General features: G+C 44.5%; 2 protein-coding genes across 10 annotated transcripts in view; both read right to left on the bottom strand.

Moving 5' to 3' along the window:
* PHKA2 (phosphorylase kinase regulatory subunit alpha 2) overlaps window positions 1–2,224 on the bottom strand; it is an 82,129-nt gene extending 79,905 nt beyond the window's left edge. Inside the window, exon 1 of the mRNA XM_007469325.1 lies at window positions 2,147–2,224. Within this exon, the coding sequence (XP_007469387.1) occupies window positions 2,147–2,224 (78 nt within the window). The remainder of the gene's footprint in view (window positions 1–2,146) is intronic.
* Window positions 2,225–8,986: 6,762 nt separating this feature from the next.
* Window positions 8,987–21,722, bottom strand: part of ADGRG2 (adhesion G protein-coupled receptor G2) — a 71,416-nt gene continuing 58,680 nt past the window's right edge. For 8 of the 9 annotated variants that reach the window (XM_007469316.1, XM_007469318.1, XM_007469319.1 and 5 more), the window contains 6 exons: window positions 21,494–21,699; window positions 18,192–18,291; window positions 17,338–17,621; window positions 13,908–14,009; window positions 12,758–12,910; window positions 8,987–9,171 (listed from right to left, as the gene is read on the bottom strand). In XM_007469316.1, the coding sequence (XP_007469378.1) occupies window positions 8,987–9,171; window positions 12,758–12,910; window positions 13,908–14,009; window positions 17,338–17,621; window positions 18,192–18,291; window positions 21,494–21,699 (1,030 nt within the window). The remainder of the gene's footprint in view (window positions 9,172–12,757; window positions 12,911–13,907; window positions 14,010–17,337; window positions 17,622–18,191; window positions 18,292–21,493; window positions 21,700–21,722) is intronic. The other variant, XM_007469324.1, reaches the window with a different exon arrangement.

The raw sequence follows: 21,722 nt of genomic DNA, 5'->3' as shown, positions 1-21,722 counted from the left end.
AAAAAAAAAAAAAAAAAAAAAAAAAAAAAAAAAAAAAAAATGTTGGAGAGGAATGTCCAATGCTGCAGATTTGCTTTAATGGGAAGACAGTTCTTTTGCTCCTGAGGGAAGGTAAGCTTGGATCAATAGCTGGGCCATTAGGATGGCTCAGAGCCTGCAGAACATACTTTATCAACAAGGACTTAAGGGTATTTTTCACGTGCCTGGAGCACTGCTTGATGCAAAAGGAATGAAACTGATGAGGTCTCTGTGCTTAGGGATCTCACAGGATCCATGAGGAGACATAATTATGTTCAAAGACCAGAAAGCAATTAGTAGCTGTATCAAGGCCTTCAGGAAAAAGAGCATCCTGGGCCAGGGTGGTGAGGCGAGGACTTGTGGCCTGGATATGTGTGGCCTATAACAAAATCATACCACCACCAACAGCACTCACTATTTGCTGACTGCCTACTGTGGGGGGGGGGGCAGGCAACATACTGGGCAGTAATCACAGGTGTTTATATCCTCATTTTACAGATAAGGGCATAGTCTCAGAGAGGCTGGGAAACAGTTACACCTGTAGTTGAAGGAAGAGCTAGAGATTCAAACCCAGGTGTGACACAAGAACCAAGCTTGATCAGTTCTCCTTAAAGCCCCTTCCATCAGAGTAATGAAGGGCCAGGATTTTCAACTTGGATTTTTAAAACACTTTGTAGAAGTAATTATAATATATTCCAAAGAGGAAGGCCAAAAAAAAAAAAATCACCCCCTTTGCCTGGCTACTTCTTCTTCAGTTCTTAGCTTGAACATAGTCTCTTCCAGGACTCCTCCCTGCTCCCCAAACTGGGCTAAGCTCCCAAAATAAGAACCACAGTCCTTCATGTGCAATTTCAAAAGCCAATATGCTCTGAAAATTTAAAGTGTTTCCATAATTTTGCAGCAAGCTCGTTTGGTGGCAAAAGGTGACCTGATGTGAAACTACTTTCAGTCTTTACTTTTCCTACTCAGTGTGAATCTTCATATTCCAATGTGGAAAATAATAATGTGTTTGATTAAGGGTGCTGCCTAGACTTCACTGCAATTACTAGAGAATATATATGTATATTACCTTCCTAAAATCCAAACACTGCTGACTTGCAAACCACATCTGACCCCAGGAGTTTCAGACAAGGGACTCTGGACCTATTCCCTACGCATAAATCTCACTGCATTACAAGTATTTATTCTTCTTTGTAGGCCCAGCACCTGACAGAGTGCCTTGCACATAATAGGTACACAATAAATATTTCCTGAATGAAGAAACAAGGCTGTGAAATTGGCTACAGGGAAAACGGTCAGTGGCTTGGGAGTGACCATGGCTCCCAACTTGAAGGCCAGGCCTCTACCCTGGAAGGCCACTTCCTTCTCTGACGTGGAGCTCCTATAAATAATTGCTGTTGATTGAGGGCAAGCAACATAGCTATTGTCTTCACTAGGAATAAAAATAGTCCAGCGGTCTTACATGATGGGCCTAGATATAACTTTAGCCGGGTAATACAAAACAGGAGACATTCCATACCTCAAGACAACATGGGCAGCTTCGAAGATCCCCTCCAAACTTGGGAGAAGACCTCCATTTGGGTCTAACTCTGCTACCTGCAGTAACCTTTCTGGCCTGCAGTTTTCTCATCTGTAAAATAGCAACCAGAGTACGCCCTAAGACCCTCGCAGGTGGGTCTCCAACAAGATAATTCAAGGGCAGAATAGCAGCAGTCGCCACACACCCCGGAGTGGGATGCACACCTCAGGAGTTTCTTCACTCCTGTCTACTGTCCTCGCAGTCCAGAGCTCACCATCCTCATTCAGTGTGCTCTGTCCAACCTACACACACCTTCCATCCAAAAGCAGCAGAGTCAATGCAGAAAGACGCATTTTGTACTCAGGGCACCCAGGGGGCTCCTTCTATCTTCGATCCCAAACAGCGGTCAAAGAATCCTGTGCAGTGTAGCCGCACAGCCCTTAGGTCCCCTGGCTCGTAAAGTGCACGGGGTGGGGAGTAACCATCGGCCAGCAAGGACTGGATTTGAAGAGGAAATTTCCTCTTAACTGCAAAGTCTCAGGACACGAGAGGGGGCTGGGTAGGAGAATAAGTGCCTCGAGATGGCAGTTCGGGGTGGTCCCTCCTTACCTGGTAACACAGGATTGTCTGCTGCACCAGCCGCGCGTATCCGTCTAAGCGGACCCCGGAATTGCTCCTGCTCCTCATCTCCGCGTTGCTCCGGGGACTCGGCTTCCGACCTGCTGCAAGGAGGTGGGACGCCCGGGATGCGGCCGCCGAGCGGGCCCGGTTCCTAAGCACTCACAGCCTCGGTCAGTTCTCGAGATGGAGCCCGGCGTTAGGAGGTAGAGACTTTTTAAAATGACAGAACCAAACTATGATTGGAAAGCAAGCCAACTAGAGTTTCTTACTGCTGAAAGGCGCGGAGGAGGAGAAAGGGGCTGGCGCTATGGCTGCCCCGCCTTGACCAGGTCCGTAGCCCTCCCGACGCTCGCGGATCTCTCGCGGCCCCGCGGGAGAAGTGGGGAACTGGGTTCCGGGCGTGGGGCGACGATGCCCCCGCCGAGTCTTTTTTGTCTTCGGGCTGTCGTGAGACGGCCTCGGGGCCGGCCGCGAACTCTATCCGACCCGCCTGCCGCAACCTACTCGCAGCCCAGTCCCCGGCCGCGCCCCCGTCGCGGAACGGAACCCTCCGAGTCGCATCCAGTGGGGGAAGGAAAACGAGGTGGCTCCCGAGAGCAGCGGGGAACTTGGCTCCGGGCGGAAACGCTTGCCTCTCCGAGCCCCTTAACTCCCCGCCGGCCGCCGACCTCAGCGGGGGCTGTTGAAATAGGTCCTTCCGTCGCGGGCATCTGGACGCCCCGGGCCCGCCCCCGGCGCGGAGCCGAATCCGCGGAGCCGGGCCTGAGGCCCGGAACACCCCTAACACGCTCTGTCGCTGGCGGCCTCGCCCAGCCCGGAGATGAGCTTACAGCCCCATCCCTGGCCCCGCCCTCTAGCACCGCCCCATGATCCGCCGTCGCGGAGCAGAAAGCTCGCAGTTGCGGAGATAAAGGACTGACTCTGGGCGGGGGACAAGGCTTCCTTCCCAAGCGGCCGTGGGGAGGGCCCCGGAATGGGCTGCCAACCTCACCAGAGGTGGGAGAAATAGGTCCGCCCACTGCGGCTGCCTGGGAACCCCTCCGCGGGCCTTAATAGTAGCTCTGCCCCTGGCGCGTCTGCACCCACGAGCGGAAGTAGAGTAGTGGGGCCCAGGGGGGAAGAGGAGAGGGGGCGACTGGGGCAGAGCAGGGTCCCCCAGCTGCCCCCCGCGCCTGCGGCCTCGCCACTAGTCACCTGGGAGAAGCTCACCGGGCCTGGCCTGCAGTCCATCTCCAGACCTGCAACTTGAAACTCGACATTACAGTTTCTCGTGGCCGATCATTACCCACAGTGTTTACAATCTTCTGCCCACTGTTCATTTTCCACCAAAATCTGGTCCCATGTTAATTCCAGAGGACAGCTCAGCTAATATCCTTAACTCAAGCCCTTTGCTAGTCTCCATGCATTTACTGTATGCTTGACCCAGTAGGCCTCCTCCTCCTCCTTGCCTATCTGAAGCTTGTCTTTGCTTTAAGGGCCTGTTTGGCTCTTCAGTATTAGCCCTCCCCATTCTCTGAATTCCCATAACAATTTCTTTAGTAAGAACTTAGGTCTTGGAGTCAGTTCAAATTGAGTTCAAATTCCAGTTCTGCCATTTACAAGTGGTGCGAGCTTTGGGATGTTTTAGCTGTTTGATATTCAATGTTCTCATCTGTAAAATGGGGATAATAATAGCACCTACCTCCTAGGGTGGCTTTGTACAAGAGGGTGAATATAAAGCACTCAGCACCATGCTTGGCTCATAGAAAAGTACTTCATGAATCATAGCTGGTTCCGTCATTTGACAACAATGTACTCTGCTCATATTGTTTTCATGTGAGGCATGTTTTTCTAACTGAATTGTAAGTTACTCATTGAAACAGTTTTGGTATCTCCTACCGTACCTGGTACAGTGTTGAGTGTTGAGTTATAGATCAATTGGTACTGAATCAATGAAAGAAAATAAGTCATGTTCAGCTGGGTCCCCTATGTATCATCCTTAACCAAGTTCATTTTCAAAATTCCATAACATAAATCTGTGTCACTCGACTAAAGCACCAAACCCATTATCTCACTTACTTTCTGTTTTCTTACTATTGGCTCTTAAATAATGCAGCAATCCACGTGATGGGCCTCCATGCAAAATTTGCTATGGTCTAGGGGTAAATAAAACTAGACATGAAGTTATCACCATTAAATCTCTTGGAATGTGAATATGTACTCTTACAGAACTCTCACATATACTGTATCTAAAAGCTGGGATTATTGCTTCCTTTCATTACTGCCTTTGTTCACAGTGAGTTCTTCTTGAAGAGTCCATTTTGTAGCCACAGGGGAAAATAACTGATGACCTTTACATATTACCTGACATTTCCATCCAGGATAGAAACATTTTCAGTCTCTTGATCTCATTCTTTGTAAATTCTGCTACACACATATACCTCTTTTGGTGTATAGCCAGCCTACATTCTTAGGCTTTGGTCTATGCTTTAATGTATATTATCATATAAGCTGTATTTTTCAGTAAGCTTGAAATTCAGGAATAAAACCAAAAAGAAGGAAGGCTGTTACTTTTTAGCTTTTAAATCTCCAAGCAAATTTCAGTGATTCTTTTTGGACTACAAGTTCTGCTATATAAAAATCAGACTCATATCTTAGATTTCTATGTCCCTGAGATATAAAACCTCCATATCTTGGTCCCTATATCCATGAAGCCATTCTCTGGTTGTGTCCCAATAGAAACCCATCTCCGAGTCATTTCTCAAATTGTTAAGAATCAGATATGGAATGTGATGGGGTATGCTGTTGTTTCTGAAGCTGATTCATGATCTTTATAAAGATGAAAGTCTGAAACTAGACCCTGAGGTAGCACTATGTATAATTTCTCTGACCCCAACCAGAGGGTCTGCCCCTTGTCCTGCCACGGGGAGCTTCTGCCAAGGAAGTTCCCAGGGAGCCACATGTCAGCATCCAAGGTGGAAACCAACAAATGTTTCTCTTGGAGGGTTCAGGTCTTTGACTCTAAAGAAAAGCCCTCCATCTTTGACACAGAAGAGAGGGTCTGTTCTGAATTAATTTGCTGAAAATAGCCAATTTGCCAAATTATTTCTATGACAATTTAATTTTAGTTGACTGGAGATCATTTTGTTTTTAATCACAATATTTTAAAGAATGCTGAACGTATCTCTGCTCCAGCTTCCTGCAGCTAGTTTGAGACTGAGAGGTAAAGAGAGAAACACCAGGGTGCATAAGATTTCTTCATAGCAAGGTATATTTCTATAAATATTTTATTTTATTTATTTTTATTTATTTATTTTGGACTGCATTGGGTCTTCGTCGCCGCGCTCAGGCTTTCTCTAGTTGTGTTAAGCGGAGGCTACTCTTCATTGCGGTGCGCGGGCTTCTCATTGTGGTGGCTTCTCTTGTTGCAGAGCATGGGCTCTAGGCGCTTGAGCTTCAGTAATTGTGGCTCGCAGGCTCTGGAGCGTAGGCTCGGTAGTTGTGGCGCACGGGCTTAGTTGCTCCGCGGCATGTGGGATCTTCCCGGACCAGGGCTCGAACCCGTGTCCCCTGCATTGGCAGGCGGATTCTCAACCACTGTGGCACCAGGGAAGTCCTGTAAATATATTTAAAAGAACACATTCTGGAAGAATGCATTCAATTTTTGTCCACCCCAACTTTTTTTTTTTTTTTTTGCGGTACGCAGGCCTCTCACTGTTGTGTCCTCTCCCGTTGCGGAGCACAGGCTCCGGACGCGCACGCTCAGCGGCCATGGCTCACGGGCCCAGCCGCTCCGCGGCATGTGAGATCTTCCCAGACCGGGGCACGAACCCGAGTCCCCTGCATCGGCAGGCAGACTTTCAACCACTGTGCCACCAGGGAAGCCCCACCCCAACTTTTTGATGCTGTACCTAGAGACTGAGGTGAAAAGAAAAAAAGAATATACTGCTAAGAATTCTTCCCGTTCCAGATGATGTTCTTACGTTCACTCAGTCTTGTCTTCTCCTGTCCGTCCTTCAGACTCCAACCGCAGTAGCGAGGAGCTGAAGCAGAGACAAACTCAATAGTCCTTAAAATGCTCTTATGGAGACAAAGTGACAACGCGCTAGTTCATTTGATAAATTGCTTGTTCAGTAAATTAGCTCTTTGTGGAAATGACCTTCAACAAACTAGCCTGCCTCCTAGGTGACCTCGTTAGACACAACCCAGTATCTCCAATGAAGACATTTCACCCTTTTAACTGAGAACAATCATGATGCTGTTCATTGAAGTTAACAGAGTTACTTTGTGGGATTAATGAATGCAGTGTTTTGGGGGAAAAACAAAACAAAACAAAACAAATTCTCGAATGTTCTGAGAAAATACTCCTTCAAATACTGGCCACTGTTGTGATACTCCTTGCCTCCTCATATTGCCACCACCTTTGTCTCCTTCAGTAGAGTCTCAGATTGTGGGACCAATTTGAAAGCCAAAGGAGGATGCTGCTGAGGAACATTCTCTCTGTCCTGCCCCTCACCTGTCTGAAGTAAAAATACAGACGAGAATTTGGCTTAAGGACTGTAGCCAGACACAAAACACAATAGGAAAAATAAGGGGTGGAGGGCAGGCCCTAAAGGTTGTCAGACATTGTGTATCCTTTTGTGTACACTTTGTTTACATAATCTGCTTTGGGAGATTTGGTTTCTGATATCTCACCCCCAAATCTAGAGTATCTCACCACCTCTCTCATCAAATTAGTACTCAACATCTTTGAGGCAACTGAGCATCGTGGAAGGAGAGATTGCTCAGAGACCTCTTGTGGAGCTGAGGCCAGCTTTCCCCATTTGTGGCTCCTATATGCTAATCAGCTCCCCAGAAACCCCAATTCCGATCCTCACCTTCTTGAAATCCTACTGTTTGATGCTGAGGAAACAGACACTTGGAGGGGACCCAAATCTGGGGCTTGTGTGAGCCAACGTCAACGTGCGTTAAAGACATGATCTTGAAAGAGCAAGAGGAAAATGAAAAAGAGACCTCAGAAAGCAATCTCGGGAGGCAGGACAATCCTTGCTCTGACTTCACGGTCACAGCGTGCCTGCCGCCTGCCAAAGGATGCTACTGTCGAGTTGCCTTCCTCAGGGTGGTCCTACCGCTTCCAAGCTCCACCACCAGGGAAAGCGACCACAAATGTTTTCCTTTTGTGAAAGTTCTCAAACTTAAAGGGCTTAACTGCAAATTTATTTTGGCAAGGGAAAGAGACCACAAATGTTTTCCTTTTGTGAAAGTTCTCAAACTTAAAGGGCTTAACTGCAAATTTATTTTGGCAATTTTAACATTTTTGTCCATTTTAACGTATAAATACAAGACAATTAAATAAATCGGAGAAGAAATATTGCAAAGACAAATCAGCACTCACAGAAGTGTATTACATTATTACTGTGGTTAGTCTGGGATACAACGTTCACTTGAAATATATGCAAGGGAACCTTGGCGAAAGACCTAACTAAAGGTTTTTGAAATGTTCCTAGTAAGGACATACTTGAGGCACTGCTCAAGCAGTTGTAGGTAGGAAGCAAGATAGACTCGCTATGACTAGGAGCAATCAGGGTTTGATACATATGAAAACAATAGCATTGCAGGCTAGTTCACTGTTCCCAATAGCTGCTCCCCCTTGTCACTATACACTCATCAAGACAATTCTTTAAAACAAAATAATTATAGCTCTGGCTGGGCCAGAGTGTACCAGTCATAGCAATCAACAAAGTACCATGCAGTTGCTTTTTAAAGAACAGCAATATGATATTTTTTAATGTACATCTCTTTTAAAAAGTAATCCTACTCTACTCCCCTTTTCTGAAAGGCTCTGGGGATTTGAGAAGTGGCAGTGTATGTATCTCTTCCACAGTCATGATTTTTCTACCATATGGTCTAGATTACAGTTCCTTCCCTCTCTGTGACCAAGGTATTAAGCTAAACATCTTGGTGCAGCTTCCATAATCTGATGATTAGGGAAGAGGTCAGGAGATGGGTGTCAGTATTGGATGCTATGTACAGTTGTACAGGTGGTACCCTGAACAACGGTGCACCCAAGAGGGTGAGTGGGGCTAAAATATGGCCCTCATTCTGTTTGCCAAATCACGAGCCCATGGGGCTGTGTCTGCCCAGTGGGGGCACCTTTTCCTAACTCACTCCAAGGCACTGTAGGAGCTAATTGTGGCACTATCTGCTTACATTTTTCCAGTCTGGCTGGCGTCATTATTTCTTGATTTCAGTGAAGTTCCTGTATTTCACATCCCATATAATCTCCAAAAGGAGCTTTAGAGGTCACTGAATCAGCAAGGATTTTCTGAATTATCACATTAGACACAACAACACAACCGTGATTCTACAAAGAAAGAAATTTACACAGTAGAAAATAAATACCAAAAATGGAGAAGTAAGATTTTTGACATGTGGGTCACTAGATTTTATCTTATTTACAACAAATGCATGCACAACGAAACCCACCAACAGGCCGAAGTCAACAGTGGCTTTATATGATGTTATCAAAGATAACTTAGCATCTTTAACTGGGGCTGGAAATGAACTACTTTGATTTTTTAAAAACGAGTCTTATTCTTAGTGTGTTGTTTAAAACCAGTCTTCTTTTAAAATGAAGGGTAAGAAACCAAATCACAAATGTGTAAGACCCATGGTATAACGTCTTGGTTTCCTCTTCCAATAGCAACCATTGCCCTCAATTAGCTTATGCTCCTCCAGAAGTTGCTGAGTATAAAATTAGTTGATTTTCATACAACTCACATTGTGTAAAAAATAAGATTGGGCATTTTCACACTGTCAAGCAACATGCTTTGATTTTAGGAAAAGGAATCACATTTGCTCAATAAAGTGTAAGCTTCCCCGCTTTGAAGTCCTTCTTAGAGCGATACGGTTTTTACCACTGCAAGAATCTTCTTTCTCATTAAACATGTGCTGTTTTCCAGTGAAATCATGGAGGCACACATCTCCATTCTGAAGATTGAAAGAAAAACCATTCTTCTCTGTAGAAGCGTTCGCTGTATGAGGAAAAACAAAATCAGCGTCATGAAGTGTCCACAGAAAGCATTTTCAGGGGACAGGAGAAGATGGCGGAAGAGTAGGACGCGGGGATCACCCGTCTCCCCACAGATACATCAGAAATGCATCTACACGTGGAACTGCTCCTATAGAAAGCATTTTCAAAATAAACAAACGTCACTTTATTCTTAAGTATGCACACGTAGAGCATGTCTTTTTTTTTTTTTTTTTTTTTTTTTTTCTTGCGTTATGCGGGCCTCTCACTGTTGTGGCCTCTCCCATTTGCGGAGCACAGGCTCCGGACGCGCAGGCCCAGCGGCCATGGCTCACGGGCCCAGCCGCTCCGCGGCATGTGGGATCTTCCCGAAACGGGGCACGACCCCGCGTCTCCTGCATCGGCAGGCGGACTCTCAAGCACTGCGCCACCAGGGAAGCCCAGAGCATGTCTTTTTTAAAAAAAAAAATGTCTGATATATTGTCATATTTTATTTACTTTTCATTCCTTTCCTAAGACCACTCAAAGTAAGCAAAACAAATTGGAGAATGATTCAGAAACCAGCTCTCTATGGCAGCTTTTTTTAAATGAAACGGTCAAAATATGAAGCAAAGCAATGTTTTTGATTTTAAAAGGCCCATTTCCTAACTCTGGTTGAACATATATTGCCTTCAAGTAGTAGCGTATGTGTAATTTAACTTAAGGTAATATTCTGGTCTCTCCCAAAGGTTAACAGAGATCCCTCACAAGGTTCTCAGTTCCCTAAGATTCCTATAAAGTAAAACTTTGTACCAGAGAAACCCAGAGTAACAACAGTCCTGGCAAGAAAAAAAGTCATCTCTCATACACTAAACCAGCCCCTCTGACTAAATCAGGATAAGACCGATTCCCAGGAGGAAACAACAGAGTCCAACCTCAGAGTCCAGGCCAGGGAGCAGGTGGGCCTCCCCAAACCCAGGCAGACCCTGAATTGTGTGTGGGGGGGGGGGGGGGGGCGCCCGCCTCCCTGCAGGCCCGAGCGGGTGTGTGAGCCTGCAGGGGACAAGGGGGGGGGTGGGGGGCGGGGGGGGCGCGCAGCTGCTGAGATCCTCTAGCTCCTTGGCACCATCTTTTTGACCATTACACCATTTGAAGACAATGTAGAAAGCTGAATAATAAGCCCAACTGTCAGTTCATGCCATAATTATACAAATAATGACAGTGCTGAGAACTTTATAAGAATTATCTCATTTACTACCCTACGGGATGAGTGCTATTATTATCCCCATTTCACAGACGATGGAACTAAGGCGTCAGAAAGTAAGTGCTTTGCTTAAGGTTACATGGCTCAGAAGCGAAAGTCAACATGTGATGTCTCTTCCAAACTGTGAGCTTGTGGCCCTGTGTACTGAGTGACATGGCTGCTAGTAGCCAAGCCTCCAAGGCATAACTGAAATATGTAGTATTCACACACACTAGGTGATGGATGTGGCTAACACAGCTCCATCTCTGGGCATAGAGATGGGCAAGTGACTGTCTGAGGCTGTTGTTCTGATTTAGGCATTTTGGTTCGAGGACATTCTTGTGCAGGAACAATTTGACCTGGTATAATAAACAAACCGTTAAACTTCCAGCTTCTTTTTCTGTCATCCATCCCAGATCCTGATGTGCAGGTTATGTGGTATTAAACACGTGGCCATTTTGGTGGCCTAAAATGTACCCCATCCTCACTGTCAGCCATGGAAAATAGCTGTGTGAAATCAGCCACGTCAAACAGTTGTGCAAAATGTGCTGCCTCCATTCAATCTGATTCCCCGAAGGATGGCAACATATTGGTAGGCTAGGCAAGTGAGGCTTCGTCTCTGAGTTCTTTCTAAAATATGGAAAAATCTGGCTTTAAGAGCCCCAAACACTTCTGTCCAAACCAGTAGGTTTGACTGATACGTTGTGATTCTGAGGGATCTTGATGACTCAGCTCACACCTCTGATTTCTCTACTTTGAACTCGGTTTCTCCCACTAACTTATCAATCAGCCTTGACTGCCACTGCCTCTACTCCGTTTACCTGCACTGAGTCACTCCCGCTATAGCAACTTGGCATAGAGCCCACCTCTCCCTCTGGTATCTACAATAAAGAGCTAAGGCCCCATGGCAACTGTTTCTCATCTGATATGGCAATGGTTCTCAACAACCGGAGGGTGGGGTGATTTTATTCCCCAGGGAACATTTCACAATAATGGAAGACATTTTTAGTTGTCACAGCTGGGGGGGGGGTGGTGGTGAGCGGCTGGGTGCTACTGGTACCTGATGGGTGGAGACCAGGGGTGCTGCTAGACACTCTCAAATGCACAGAACAGGCCCCACAACAGAGAGTTATCTAGCCCCAAATGTTAACTGTGCCGAGGTTGAGAAACCTTAATTTAGAGGCCTCCTCTTGTATTTTATTTATTTAAGAACAATTTTTTAAATTAATTAATTAATTTTTGGCTGCGCTGGGTCTCCGTTGCTGCACACAGGCTTTCTCTAATTGTGGCGAGCAGGGGCTGCTCTTCATTGCAATGCTCGTGGGCTCTAGAACACAGGCTCAGTAGTTGTGGCACACGGGCTTAGTTGCTCCGCAGCATGTGGGATCTTCCCGGACCAGGGCTCGAACCCATGTCCCCGGCACTGGCAGGTGAATTCTTAACCACTGCGCCACCAGGGAAGCCCCTCCTCTTGTATCTTAAAAGTCTATACAAACCAGTAGGACCTCCCATCTTTGGGAGGCTAGAAAATTATCTGGTAAGTATATGAACCTTCTCACAAATTTATCTGAATTTGTCGTTCTAAAATGATAAGTAAAGGCAAATTCTCCAGGAAAGGAGAAAGTATACCAGCAGAATTTAAGTTTTTATAAAAATGCAAAAGACATATTAAGAAGCCAAAGAAGAGAGAAACAGACAAGTTTTTATGAGTAATAAACTGCCCAGTCTTATGAAACAAAGAAAACGTAATGGAAGTTCTAGCTAGAAATGTCAGAATTAATGAGTAAAGGAGGCACAGCAGCAATCATCTGTATGTATATTGGAGACATATATAGTCACCAATACAGGTCACAATTCATCTTTCAGTATTTGATATATTCATGGGGATTTGGGCACTGTCACAAGGCAGCCACGCTGTGGAAAAGAATGAACAAACATGACAAGCAAAAAATAGGAAGGTTTAAAAGTGTTGAAGATGTGTATAATTATAGATATACTAAAAAATTGATATAGTCTTACTGACTATTTTAGGTACTGCTTGCACAGAAATAGCATAGGACTGAAGTCTTTGGGCAATACTTAAGTCAGGATTTGCCACATTAAAACTTCTAGGTCGTCATCAATTCCCATCATGAAGACTGAAATCTTTTAAAAAAACAAAAAACCCCTAAATCTTAAAAAAAAAACCTGCTCTAAAATGAATGAACTTGGATTAATAAACTTTCTCTTTAATAAGGGAACCACATTTTGATCCACTAGTCATACATGTAATTATACACTTTGCTTAGCAAAAATGCCATTAAAGGATAAAAGTGCTTTAATACAACAAACACTAGCTTGAGAAATACTACATTGAGACATAACGTACCGTTTCCACTCGTGAGTCCTGAGCAATCATTATTCACTAGCAGCGTGGTGGACTGGGTGGAGTTACTGTTTGACTGTAAGGAATTTGAAGAGCTCGACACTCCTTGGTTTACAGTCTGCTTCTTTAAACCATTAGTAGCAGTTTTACTCCAGTCTACAGTAGGGTAAGCATTACAGAAAAACAGGGCAGAATGTTGAAACTCAGATGCAGGAGACAGGTCACAGCATAACTCGTTCTAATCAACTGATCTCTCGCTTCCAGATCTTACAGAGGATCCCACATTTCACAGGCTGGTGTGATAAAATGTATTTTCATTTAAGACTGTACACATTCGTCCTTTAAATGACTGCCTGGTTAAAAGTAACCTATGTTCTCTGGGAACTAAAGGCCAAGCTAATATGATTGTGTCTATAAATATCCTCTGGATTAGGTAATATTTCAGAGCCAAGGACTGTCTTCACAAGAACACAAATCGACCTGCTGTGATGACTAATGGCTCTTCAATCCAGGCAAATGATGGAACTCTAGGTACTGCCATTTTCCAATCTTGTGCAACCAGATCTTTGCAATACTGCAAAGTCTGTATTCATGGGTAATATTTATGCAAAAGGAATTTAGATTTTGAAAGAGTACTTCGTTTTTCTTATTTTCTTAAAAATGAGCTATTTGCTCTAGAACCCAGCAGGGCACAGCTGAAAATAACTTCAAAATAACCAAATGTATGCTAAGGCTTATATATAAAGTCTGGCCCAATAACAAATAAATGAAGTCACTGACAACCAGGACCTGTGGAAAAAAGGTTGAGTCAAAACTTAAAAAGTTAGGGAGGTAAATATTAAAAATTTCTTTGGACAAATGGAAAGCATGCACTCGAAAGGAAATGAATTCTAAAAATTTCACTGTTGCTTCATTCAGGAAGCAGCCAGGCCACTAATTCTATTGCTCACTAAGTTCCCAGATGTGAGTAATTGGTTTTCAATTCACTAGGTTTTTTTCCCTAATGTTCACAACGGATATTTTGTGTTGAGCAGGCTCCATTCATTGATTTCCAGATCCGATATTCCTTTGGCATTAATTGCTTTGGATCTTAACTTATACAATCTTTTCCTCAAGCTTTAAGAGAGGGAGAAAAAGTAAGGTAAATATGTACCAGAATTTTCAGCCAGTCGTAACTTTCCACAACACAGATACCGTCTCCACTGCTTTCTGACATTCTCTTTTGCTACACAGTAAAAGATGAATATGAAAAATCCTATGGGGAGGGGGGAAAAAGCATAACACAATGAATTCCAAACTAAGACTTGAATGTCATGAGCTTACTCTGCACAAAAGATAAAATCTTTGGCAGCCATAGGCAAAATGAAATTTTGCAGATTGAAAATAAAGCCCGAAGTCCTGGGAAAGTTTGCTATCGAAAGGCACCCTGGGAGGACTCTCTTTGTAAGATTAAAAAAAAACTTGTAAAAAGAATATCACTCCTTATGTCCAAAATTAAACTCATTGTCTCACCTCTCACATCCTGTCATTGGCCTTCCCTATCTTTGGAATTACGAGCCATCTACCCAGGATGCCAGCTCAGACCTAGGCTCTGCCAACTAAAGAATGTTGCTGGCCATCCAGCTCTACAAGGATTGAGTCATAAGCCACTGCAGTCACTGACATTCAACACACCCTGAAAGGATTTCAGGATGGAGATCAGGCATGAGGCACTCTGTGCTCTGGGAAAACTGGTAGAAAAGGCCTTCGGATAGTTAGGTATTTTCAGGAGAAAACTTTATGAACCCAGCTTCTTGCATCTTCCCACACTTAGAAAAGCACTAAAAGCATTAACTAAGATATCTGTGCCTTGTGACAAGCAGTAACCTTCTGCCGAGATGTGTGCTTGACTGTATATACCCCTTCTCCAAACTCACACATATGCTGATCTCCCCCCTTACCTCTTCGGAGCAGTTCTTCAGAGCTTTCTGAGCGGCTGTCTCCAGGACTATATTCCCCCAAAGAAAATTGAAACTCACAGCTCTCACACTGTGCTTTTTTTTTTTTTTTTTTGAATTTGTTTGTTGAAACTGAAGAAGCATTTTTAATAATTCAGCCTTCTTTGGGGCCCCTAATTATCTTTTTCCATTTGCTAATTAGTGGTCACACTGTTCTTTTTTTTTTTTTTTTTTTTAAATATTTATTTATTTGGCTGTACCAGGGCTTAGCTGCGGCATGTGGGATCTAGTTCCCTGACCAGGGACTGAACCCAGGGCCCCTGCATCGGGAGTGCAGAGTCTTAACCACTGGGCCACCAGGGAAGTCCCTGTGCTTTTTTAATTTCAGTCCACAGCTCCTACCTCCCCGTCCCTCCATATGCACAATCGATTTCCAAGTTCTGTCAAATGCCATCTCCTCCTTTGTCTCACATCCCTCCCTCCTCCTCTCCAGTCCACAGCCACATCCCTTCCCTGGGCCTTCCCCTCTTCCTGCGAAGCCTGGGGCACTGCAGCCATAGCCTTGTCTACCTTCCAGCCTCCCGGTGACAGGCTCAAGGAAATTCTCCAGTGGTGTCCTGGCCACAAAGAGAGCAACACTACAGACGGGAAGAGGCCCTCAGGCTCTGCCTCCACCCCCCACTGCATGCAGGCACAGGGCTCCCCACACAGCCCCCTCGCTACCACTCCCCAAGGCTTTGAACGCAAACAAATATTAGCAGAATGAATGGGCGAATTGAGTTCTCCTTCTCCCCAGCCCCCAATCTATCTACTTTAAAACCTTCATGTTAAAATATCAGGTTTGCCTCTAGTAGGGTACACGTGCCCAGCCTGAAGACTGATATCTCGAGTACTGCACACCTTTGTCCACCTGCCACCCTGGGCAGCTACACTTGGTTGCATTAGGGGAGAGATCAAAATGGGGGTACCCAAGGCCCAAATCAGAACCTGTATACATCTCTCCTTTTATCAACCCCAAAGCCCTGTGAATTAGGCTTTAGTTCCCTTTTATAAATGAAACAATACATCCTTTCTGCCCACTCATATTCTAATGAGAAGTCATTCTAGGGAAATGAAAAAGAGACAGGTTCAGTTTCCACAGTAAATATGCGAAGGTAGGTACCTTGCTTTCATTGTTTACGATTGGTGTGATTTGGGCATATATTTTTTCTCTTTAAAATAAGTGTCTCTCATTTTAGCATGCCATTGTTGGCAAATAAAACTTTTATAAGTAGTCCAACACCTGGATATACCAGTTCAGGAACTGTACATTGTAGGTAAAAATGAACAACTGTATGTACCCAGCAAGCACATTAACTGGCTTCCTCCAAATTAAATAAGAACCGGTAGCCAAATTAGGCATTTGAATTCAATCTCAGCTTAATGAACTATATTGCCTGAAAGAACTACAGGAGAATGCTCTGGGAGCTAAAAGCCACCAGCAAAAGATGAAAACGAGTGGATGAGAATGCAATTAAAAGGCATCAACACAGAGGATTTGGAGTAAAAGGAAACCAAGGGACACGAATGATTGTTATTGTAACGTAAACTTATTAGCCTGCTCCGCTTTTAATGCCAAAGTGCGTCCATGAAAAATTAATCACAGCTGGGACTTCCCTGGTGGCACAGTGGTTAAGAATCTGCCTGCCAATGCAGGGGACACGGGTTCGATCCCTGGTCTGGGAAGATCCCACATGCCGCAGAGCAACTAAGCCCGTGCGCCACAACTACTGAGCCTGCACTCTAGAGCCCGTGCTCCGCAACAAGAGAAGCCACCGCAACGAGAAGCCCGGGCACCGCAACGGAAGAGTAGCCCCCGCTCGCCGCAACTAGAGAAAGCCCGTGCGCAGCAACGAAGACAACCAAAAAAAAAAAAAAAAAAAAAAAAAATTGAAAAAAAATTAATCACAGCTGACAACTCTTTTATAATGCTGATCTAGAAGAATGAGTAATTTGCTTTCCTAAAGAATACAATCAGACCAAAGGGAAAAAAAAAGAATACAATGGAAGAGGGTTCCCAAATGACTGCAGCTGGGCTTCATTAACAAAGGGGAAGCTCCGAGGTCAAGGGTCACACACAGAGCCTGCCCTTCCCGCTGCATGTCAGGGCAGAGCAACTGCGTGGGATTAAGCACTGGGCCAGGCTGCTGCCATTGACTTCACATTTATCATTGTCTTCAAATCAAACACAGACCTAGGAGGTCAGAGTGGTGAGACCTCACCGGGACACTTACGGGTATGTGCGCTTTTCTGTATGCATGTTCTACTTCAATAAAAAAGTTAAAGGAAAAAAAGGTAAGGAACCAGGTGAAGGAAGAGTGATTGACTCTCCCAGAAACAGTTCCTGGTAGGTTCCCCTTGATACGTTTGTTCCCTCCCAGGAGGTAGTGATGGATAAGGAGGAAAAAAGGACCACTTCTTGAATTTAACCAATTTAGCCTTTCTTCCAAGGCTCTCAGAGCACCCTTTCTCAAAGTTAAATCTGTTTTTCAATGATTATATCTTAAGCTACTAAGTAAGCCACTTTGCAGATACTCTAACTTTTAGTAGCAATATTTTTCAGTTCGACTGGGTCATTCAGTGTGTATTTAGTGCTGCAGAGCTTACCTTGTAAGGTGTTAAAGATGGCAAAGAGATACATGAAGGTGACATTAACTGGTCCCCAGGCAAAGAAGGCAAAGCCCCAAGTAATTCCTAGTAAAAACGTAAGGCCAGCGACACTCCTGAGATCTTGAATACTGGTTTTTCGCTGGGCTCCCAGTTGCTTCTTCTTTTTAATTCGACAAAGTTGAACCAGGACCACAATGAACATGCTGACATTCAGCAAAAATATCACACAGAAATATCCCACAACCGTAATATAGAATACAGCATTGCTGTTGATCCAGCAACTGGAAATGGGGGAAAAAAAACAGGGAAAACATATTATGGGTTTTTTTTGCTGAAATATGGTTCAAAATGATAACAATGAATCTATATTGTTTTACTGAAACATTTTCCTACAATTACAAGAGAAAAAAAAGATAAAACCTCTGATCTCCACAGCCATTTATAGCTCTAGGGGAAAAACTCCAAGAGGGTTTATTTTAGGACACTTGGTGATTGAAAGTATTTTAAAAATATTCTTTGAAGACATTAAAAGATTTTATCCCCTTTAGATCCTAGTAACTCTATTCCATGAGTCTTTACTAATATAGTGTAGCTGGTATTTTATTTTTATCAGAGGCTTATAAAAGTATTTTCAAAATACTTCCTCCTAATTCATTTTTTTAATACTTACATAGTAGCATGGCTTTTCTAACTAGCTGATCTCATTACATATATGACTGCAAAGCCTGCTGTAAATGTTACTGGATTTTATTAGGATGAGAGCCAGCTGATATGCTGATTAGAGTCTCCATTTTCTTGGAGAATTCTGCTTTCCAGTTCACTTAACATTCCGTGGGGGGCTTTGTACTCACAAGTCATCAGGTGACCCGTTGGGGAATTTCCCATAGGATCCAAGTCCATAGTTATCTGGAGATATAATCAGGACAATGGTCACAACCACAGCTGGTACCCCTGGAAGATGGGAAACATTGGTCACACACAGTTCTAATAACCAAAGTTGGTGAGAAGAAAGAATAGAGATCATGTTCTATTTTCTTCTGAAATAGAGACTGGTGAGCTGTTCACCAAACCCAGTTTCTCTTCCTCCCGGCATGTGGCTGGCCATATCCCAGCCTCTCTTACAGCTACGTGTATGTGGCTACTTGACTAGGTCTTGGCCAATGGAACATGGACAGAAGTGATTTGCTCCACCTCTTGGCCTAGCCCATAAAAACCTCCAGTGAGATTCTCTACTCTTTTCTCCCCAATTCAGAGTGACCTTGGAAGCCCTGTCTTGAGGCAGAGTCTCCAGCAGCTTGGCTCCTGAAAAATTACAAGACCAGAGACCCCTCCACTTCTGCTAACTGGACTGCACCCGAGTAAGACATTACCTGCTCCTGACATTTCAGGGTTTGTCTGCTATGGTAGCTAGTGTTAGCCTTAACTTACACCCATCTGGAATGTAATTTTAAGGGTCAGGTGGCAGGCAAAGTGAAGGACTCCAAAATCTACGCCAAAGAATCAACCTGTTAGGGTTACCAGCAACTTCTGGAAAATCTTTCATTATGAACCCCAAAGTCCTCAACTGATTATCTGGAACCCGTTGATGGACTGAGATGCCTGACCTGATTGATTTGGGAGTGTTGATTGCCACTACACTGGCTCTCTCACTGGCTCTCCCAGGGCGCTTGGGCTAAGAGGAAGCATAATGAAAAGGCTCCTCCGCGCTTAAAGTGACCTTGGGCTGGGAAGGAGTCCGTCTCACCCCTCTACCCCATCACTCCCCACCCCACGCTGACACTTCACACTCTGTGCACACAGACCAGCCTGGCATACAATCTCAAGGCTCTGGTAAATAAAAAACAATTCCTTCTCACAGCCAGGTTGGGCTACCTGGTACCATCTAACATAATATTTCATTTAATTCTTTTGTATTTGTACCTTACGGAGACCCTGACATATGGTGACTTCCTAAGTGAGACACCTTCCTAAAAAGAAAATACTGGGGGTGTGGAGCTTTTCCTTGACAAGGGAATCTGACCATTCAGGATTGTACAAAGAAGACGGAACCCGTGCCCAAGATCAGAGGCGGTGACTTCTTTTTCTGGGAATAAGTGACTTTCTAGAAAGGTGTTGTTCTGTTACTCTTCACAAAGATATAATAACAAGCAGGATGACAAGGGAGGAAAAGGGTCTGCAATCCTATTGCATAGGGAATATCTGAAGGAATATTTATTTATTTATTTAATATACATATATTTTAAAGTATGGTTTGATGCGGACCACTTTTAAAGTCCTTATTGAATTTGTCACAATATCACTTCTGTTGTTTGTTTTTTGTTTTTTTTGGCCCGAGGCATGTGGGATCTTAGCTCCCCAACCAGGGATTGAACCTGCCTGCACCCCTTGCATTGGAAGGCGAAGTCTTAGCCACTGGACTGCCAGGGAAGTCCCTGAAAGAATATTTAGCCTGAAGAAGAGGGAGTCTGGGAGGGATGGCGGCTATAATACAGTGGAATGGATATGCATAAGAAATTAGAGGGCTTCCCTGGTGGCGCAGTGGTTGGGAGTCCGCCTGCTGATGCAGGGCACACGGGTTCGTGCCCCGGTCTGGGAAGATGCCACATGCCGCGGAGCGGCTGGGCCCGTGAGCCATGGCCGCTGAGCCTGCGCGTCCAGAGCCTGTGCTCCCCAACGGGAGAGGCCACAGCGGTGAGAGGGCCGCGTAACGCCAAAAAAAAAAAAAAAAGAAGAAATTAGAAAGCCAGCCTCGGCTGTTCTCGAGCTGTGGAAATTAGGGTAAATCACGTCATCACTTTGAGCCAGGTTCTTCACCTGGTATTAGCAATAACTGCCTTGCTAACTTCACTGACTTGTCTCTTATGGGGTTACTTGTGTGAAAATACATTGAGAAATAGAGCATTATACATATATATTACATGTAGATTATCTAAAGGACTCTTTGGCAGAAGTATCAGCTTCTTATTTTTTTTCCTGAGAGAGCAAAACCAAGACCGCTGGGTAAGTGCCACCAGAGAGCCAAGTGAACTTAATGGAAAAACAGACCTGCAGAGCTTTAGAAGATGGTCATTGGCTGCCTTGTAAGGTACTAAAAACGAGACAACAGGCCCAAAATGGATTCGCTTATGCTAGCCACAGGTCACCAAACTGAGACTTAACTCCATTACAGAGTTAAGTCTTCGGCTCTCCCAGAAATGGAATCTTAAACCAGTCAATCCGAAATCACCTTATCAGCACTAGGTAGGTAACCTGCCTGATAGACCCCTGCCACCCCTGAAGGAAAGTAACCTTGCAATAACCAATCCGCTTTATTGCCCAGAATGACTTCCTTATTCCTGCTTCCTTCTGCCTGTAAAAAGTCTTTCACTTGGTACAGCTCCTCAGAGCTCCTTTCTGTCTGCTAGACGGGATGCTGCCTGATTCATGAATTGTGAATAAAGCCAGTAAGATCTTTCAAATGTACTCAGCTGAATTTTGTTTCTTAATGAAGGTAATGAGCTCCCCAACAATAGAAAAATTCAAGCAGAGGTTAAATTGTCTTTAGTCAAGGGTAAGTCGAGCCCAGGAGGCTCCTACATTTGGTGGGGAGTTGAATGAATAAACCTTCAAGATCTTGGGGGCGTCTAAGACTTTGTGATGCACCACTGACAGGTGGCATGATCTGAAATACCGGGCCGGTGTGGTGACAAAGTTACATTAGCTTTTATCTGTACGTTCTCTCACTCTGCCCTGCTGAGCACACTGTCGTGCACATGTGTGAGTGAACCTGGGAGGTACAGAGCAGAGTGAGGCTGGCTGGGAGCTTGGGGACTGACAGTCTGGCCTCATTATTACCAAGCTAATATTTTCAATTGATTGAGCACCTTCTGTGTGCCAGCCCCAGTTCTAGTTACTGGAGATACAAAGAGGATTCATAGCCCTAACCTCAGAGTGTTGTGGTCATAACCAATCCAGGGTAAATATACAGGTGTTCTAGAAAGAGACTTGACGAGGTTGCTCTCTGGGCAGTGAAACATGAAAAGGAGAATAAAGCTGTTTTAGAAACCTGCCAAGTATGACCTTCTTCATCAATGTCTCTATCTGATTAAAAATCAAAACACTGGAGACAAAGCACAGAAAACCCAGGCACTGTGTGAGCAAAAATTATACATACCCCAACCAACAATGCAGAATTTAAGGATGTATTTTCGGATGTAAGTATTAAACACTTTGACAAGGGCCAGGTACATATGGAATGCTTCCAGGCCCATCCAAGTGAACGAGACCAAGAGAAAATAATGCAGAAATATAGCCACTGAGATGCAGAGGCCTCTTATGTCATACAAAGCAATCCACGAGTCCAAGAGGAACACCAGGTTCGGCAGCAGCAGAGCCGCACACAG

The sequence above is a fragment of the Lipotes vexillifer genome, unplaced genomic scaffold (assembly GCF_000442215.2).
Source record: "Lipotes vexillifer unplaced genomic scaffold, Lipotes_vexillifer_v1.1 scaffold1442, whole genome shotgun sequence".
NCBI classification, from domain to species: domain Eukaryota; kingdom Metazoa; phylum Chordata; class Mammalia; order Artiodactyla; family Lipotidae; genus Lipotes; species Lipotes vexillifer.
Note: the sequence above shows the minus strand (reverse complement) of the source record. Positions and strands in the feature narration are given on the sequence as shown.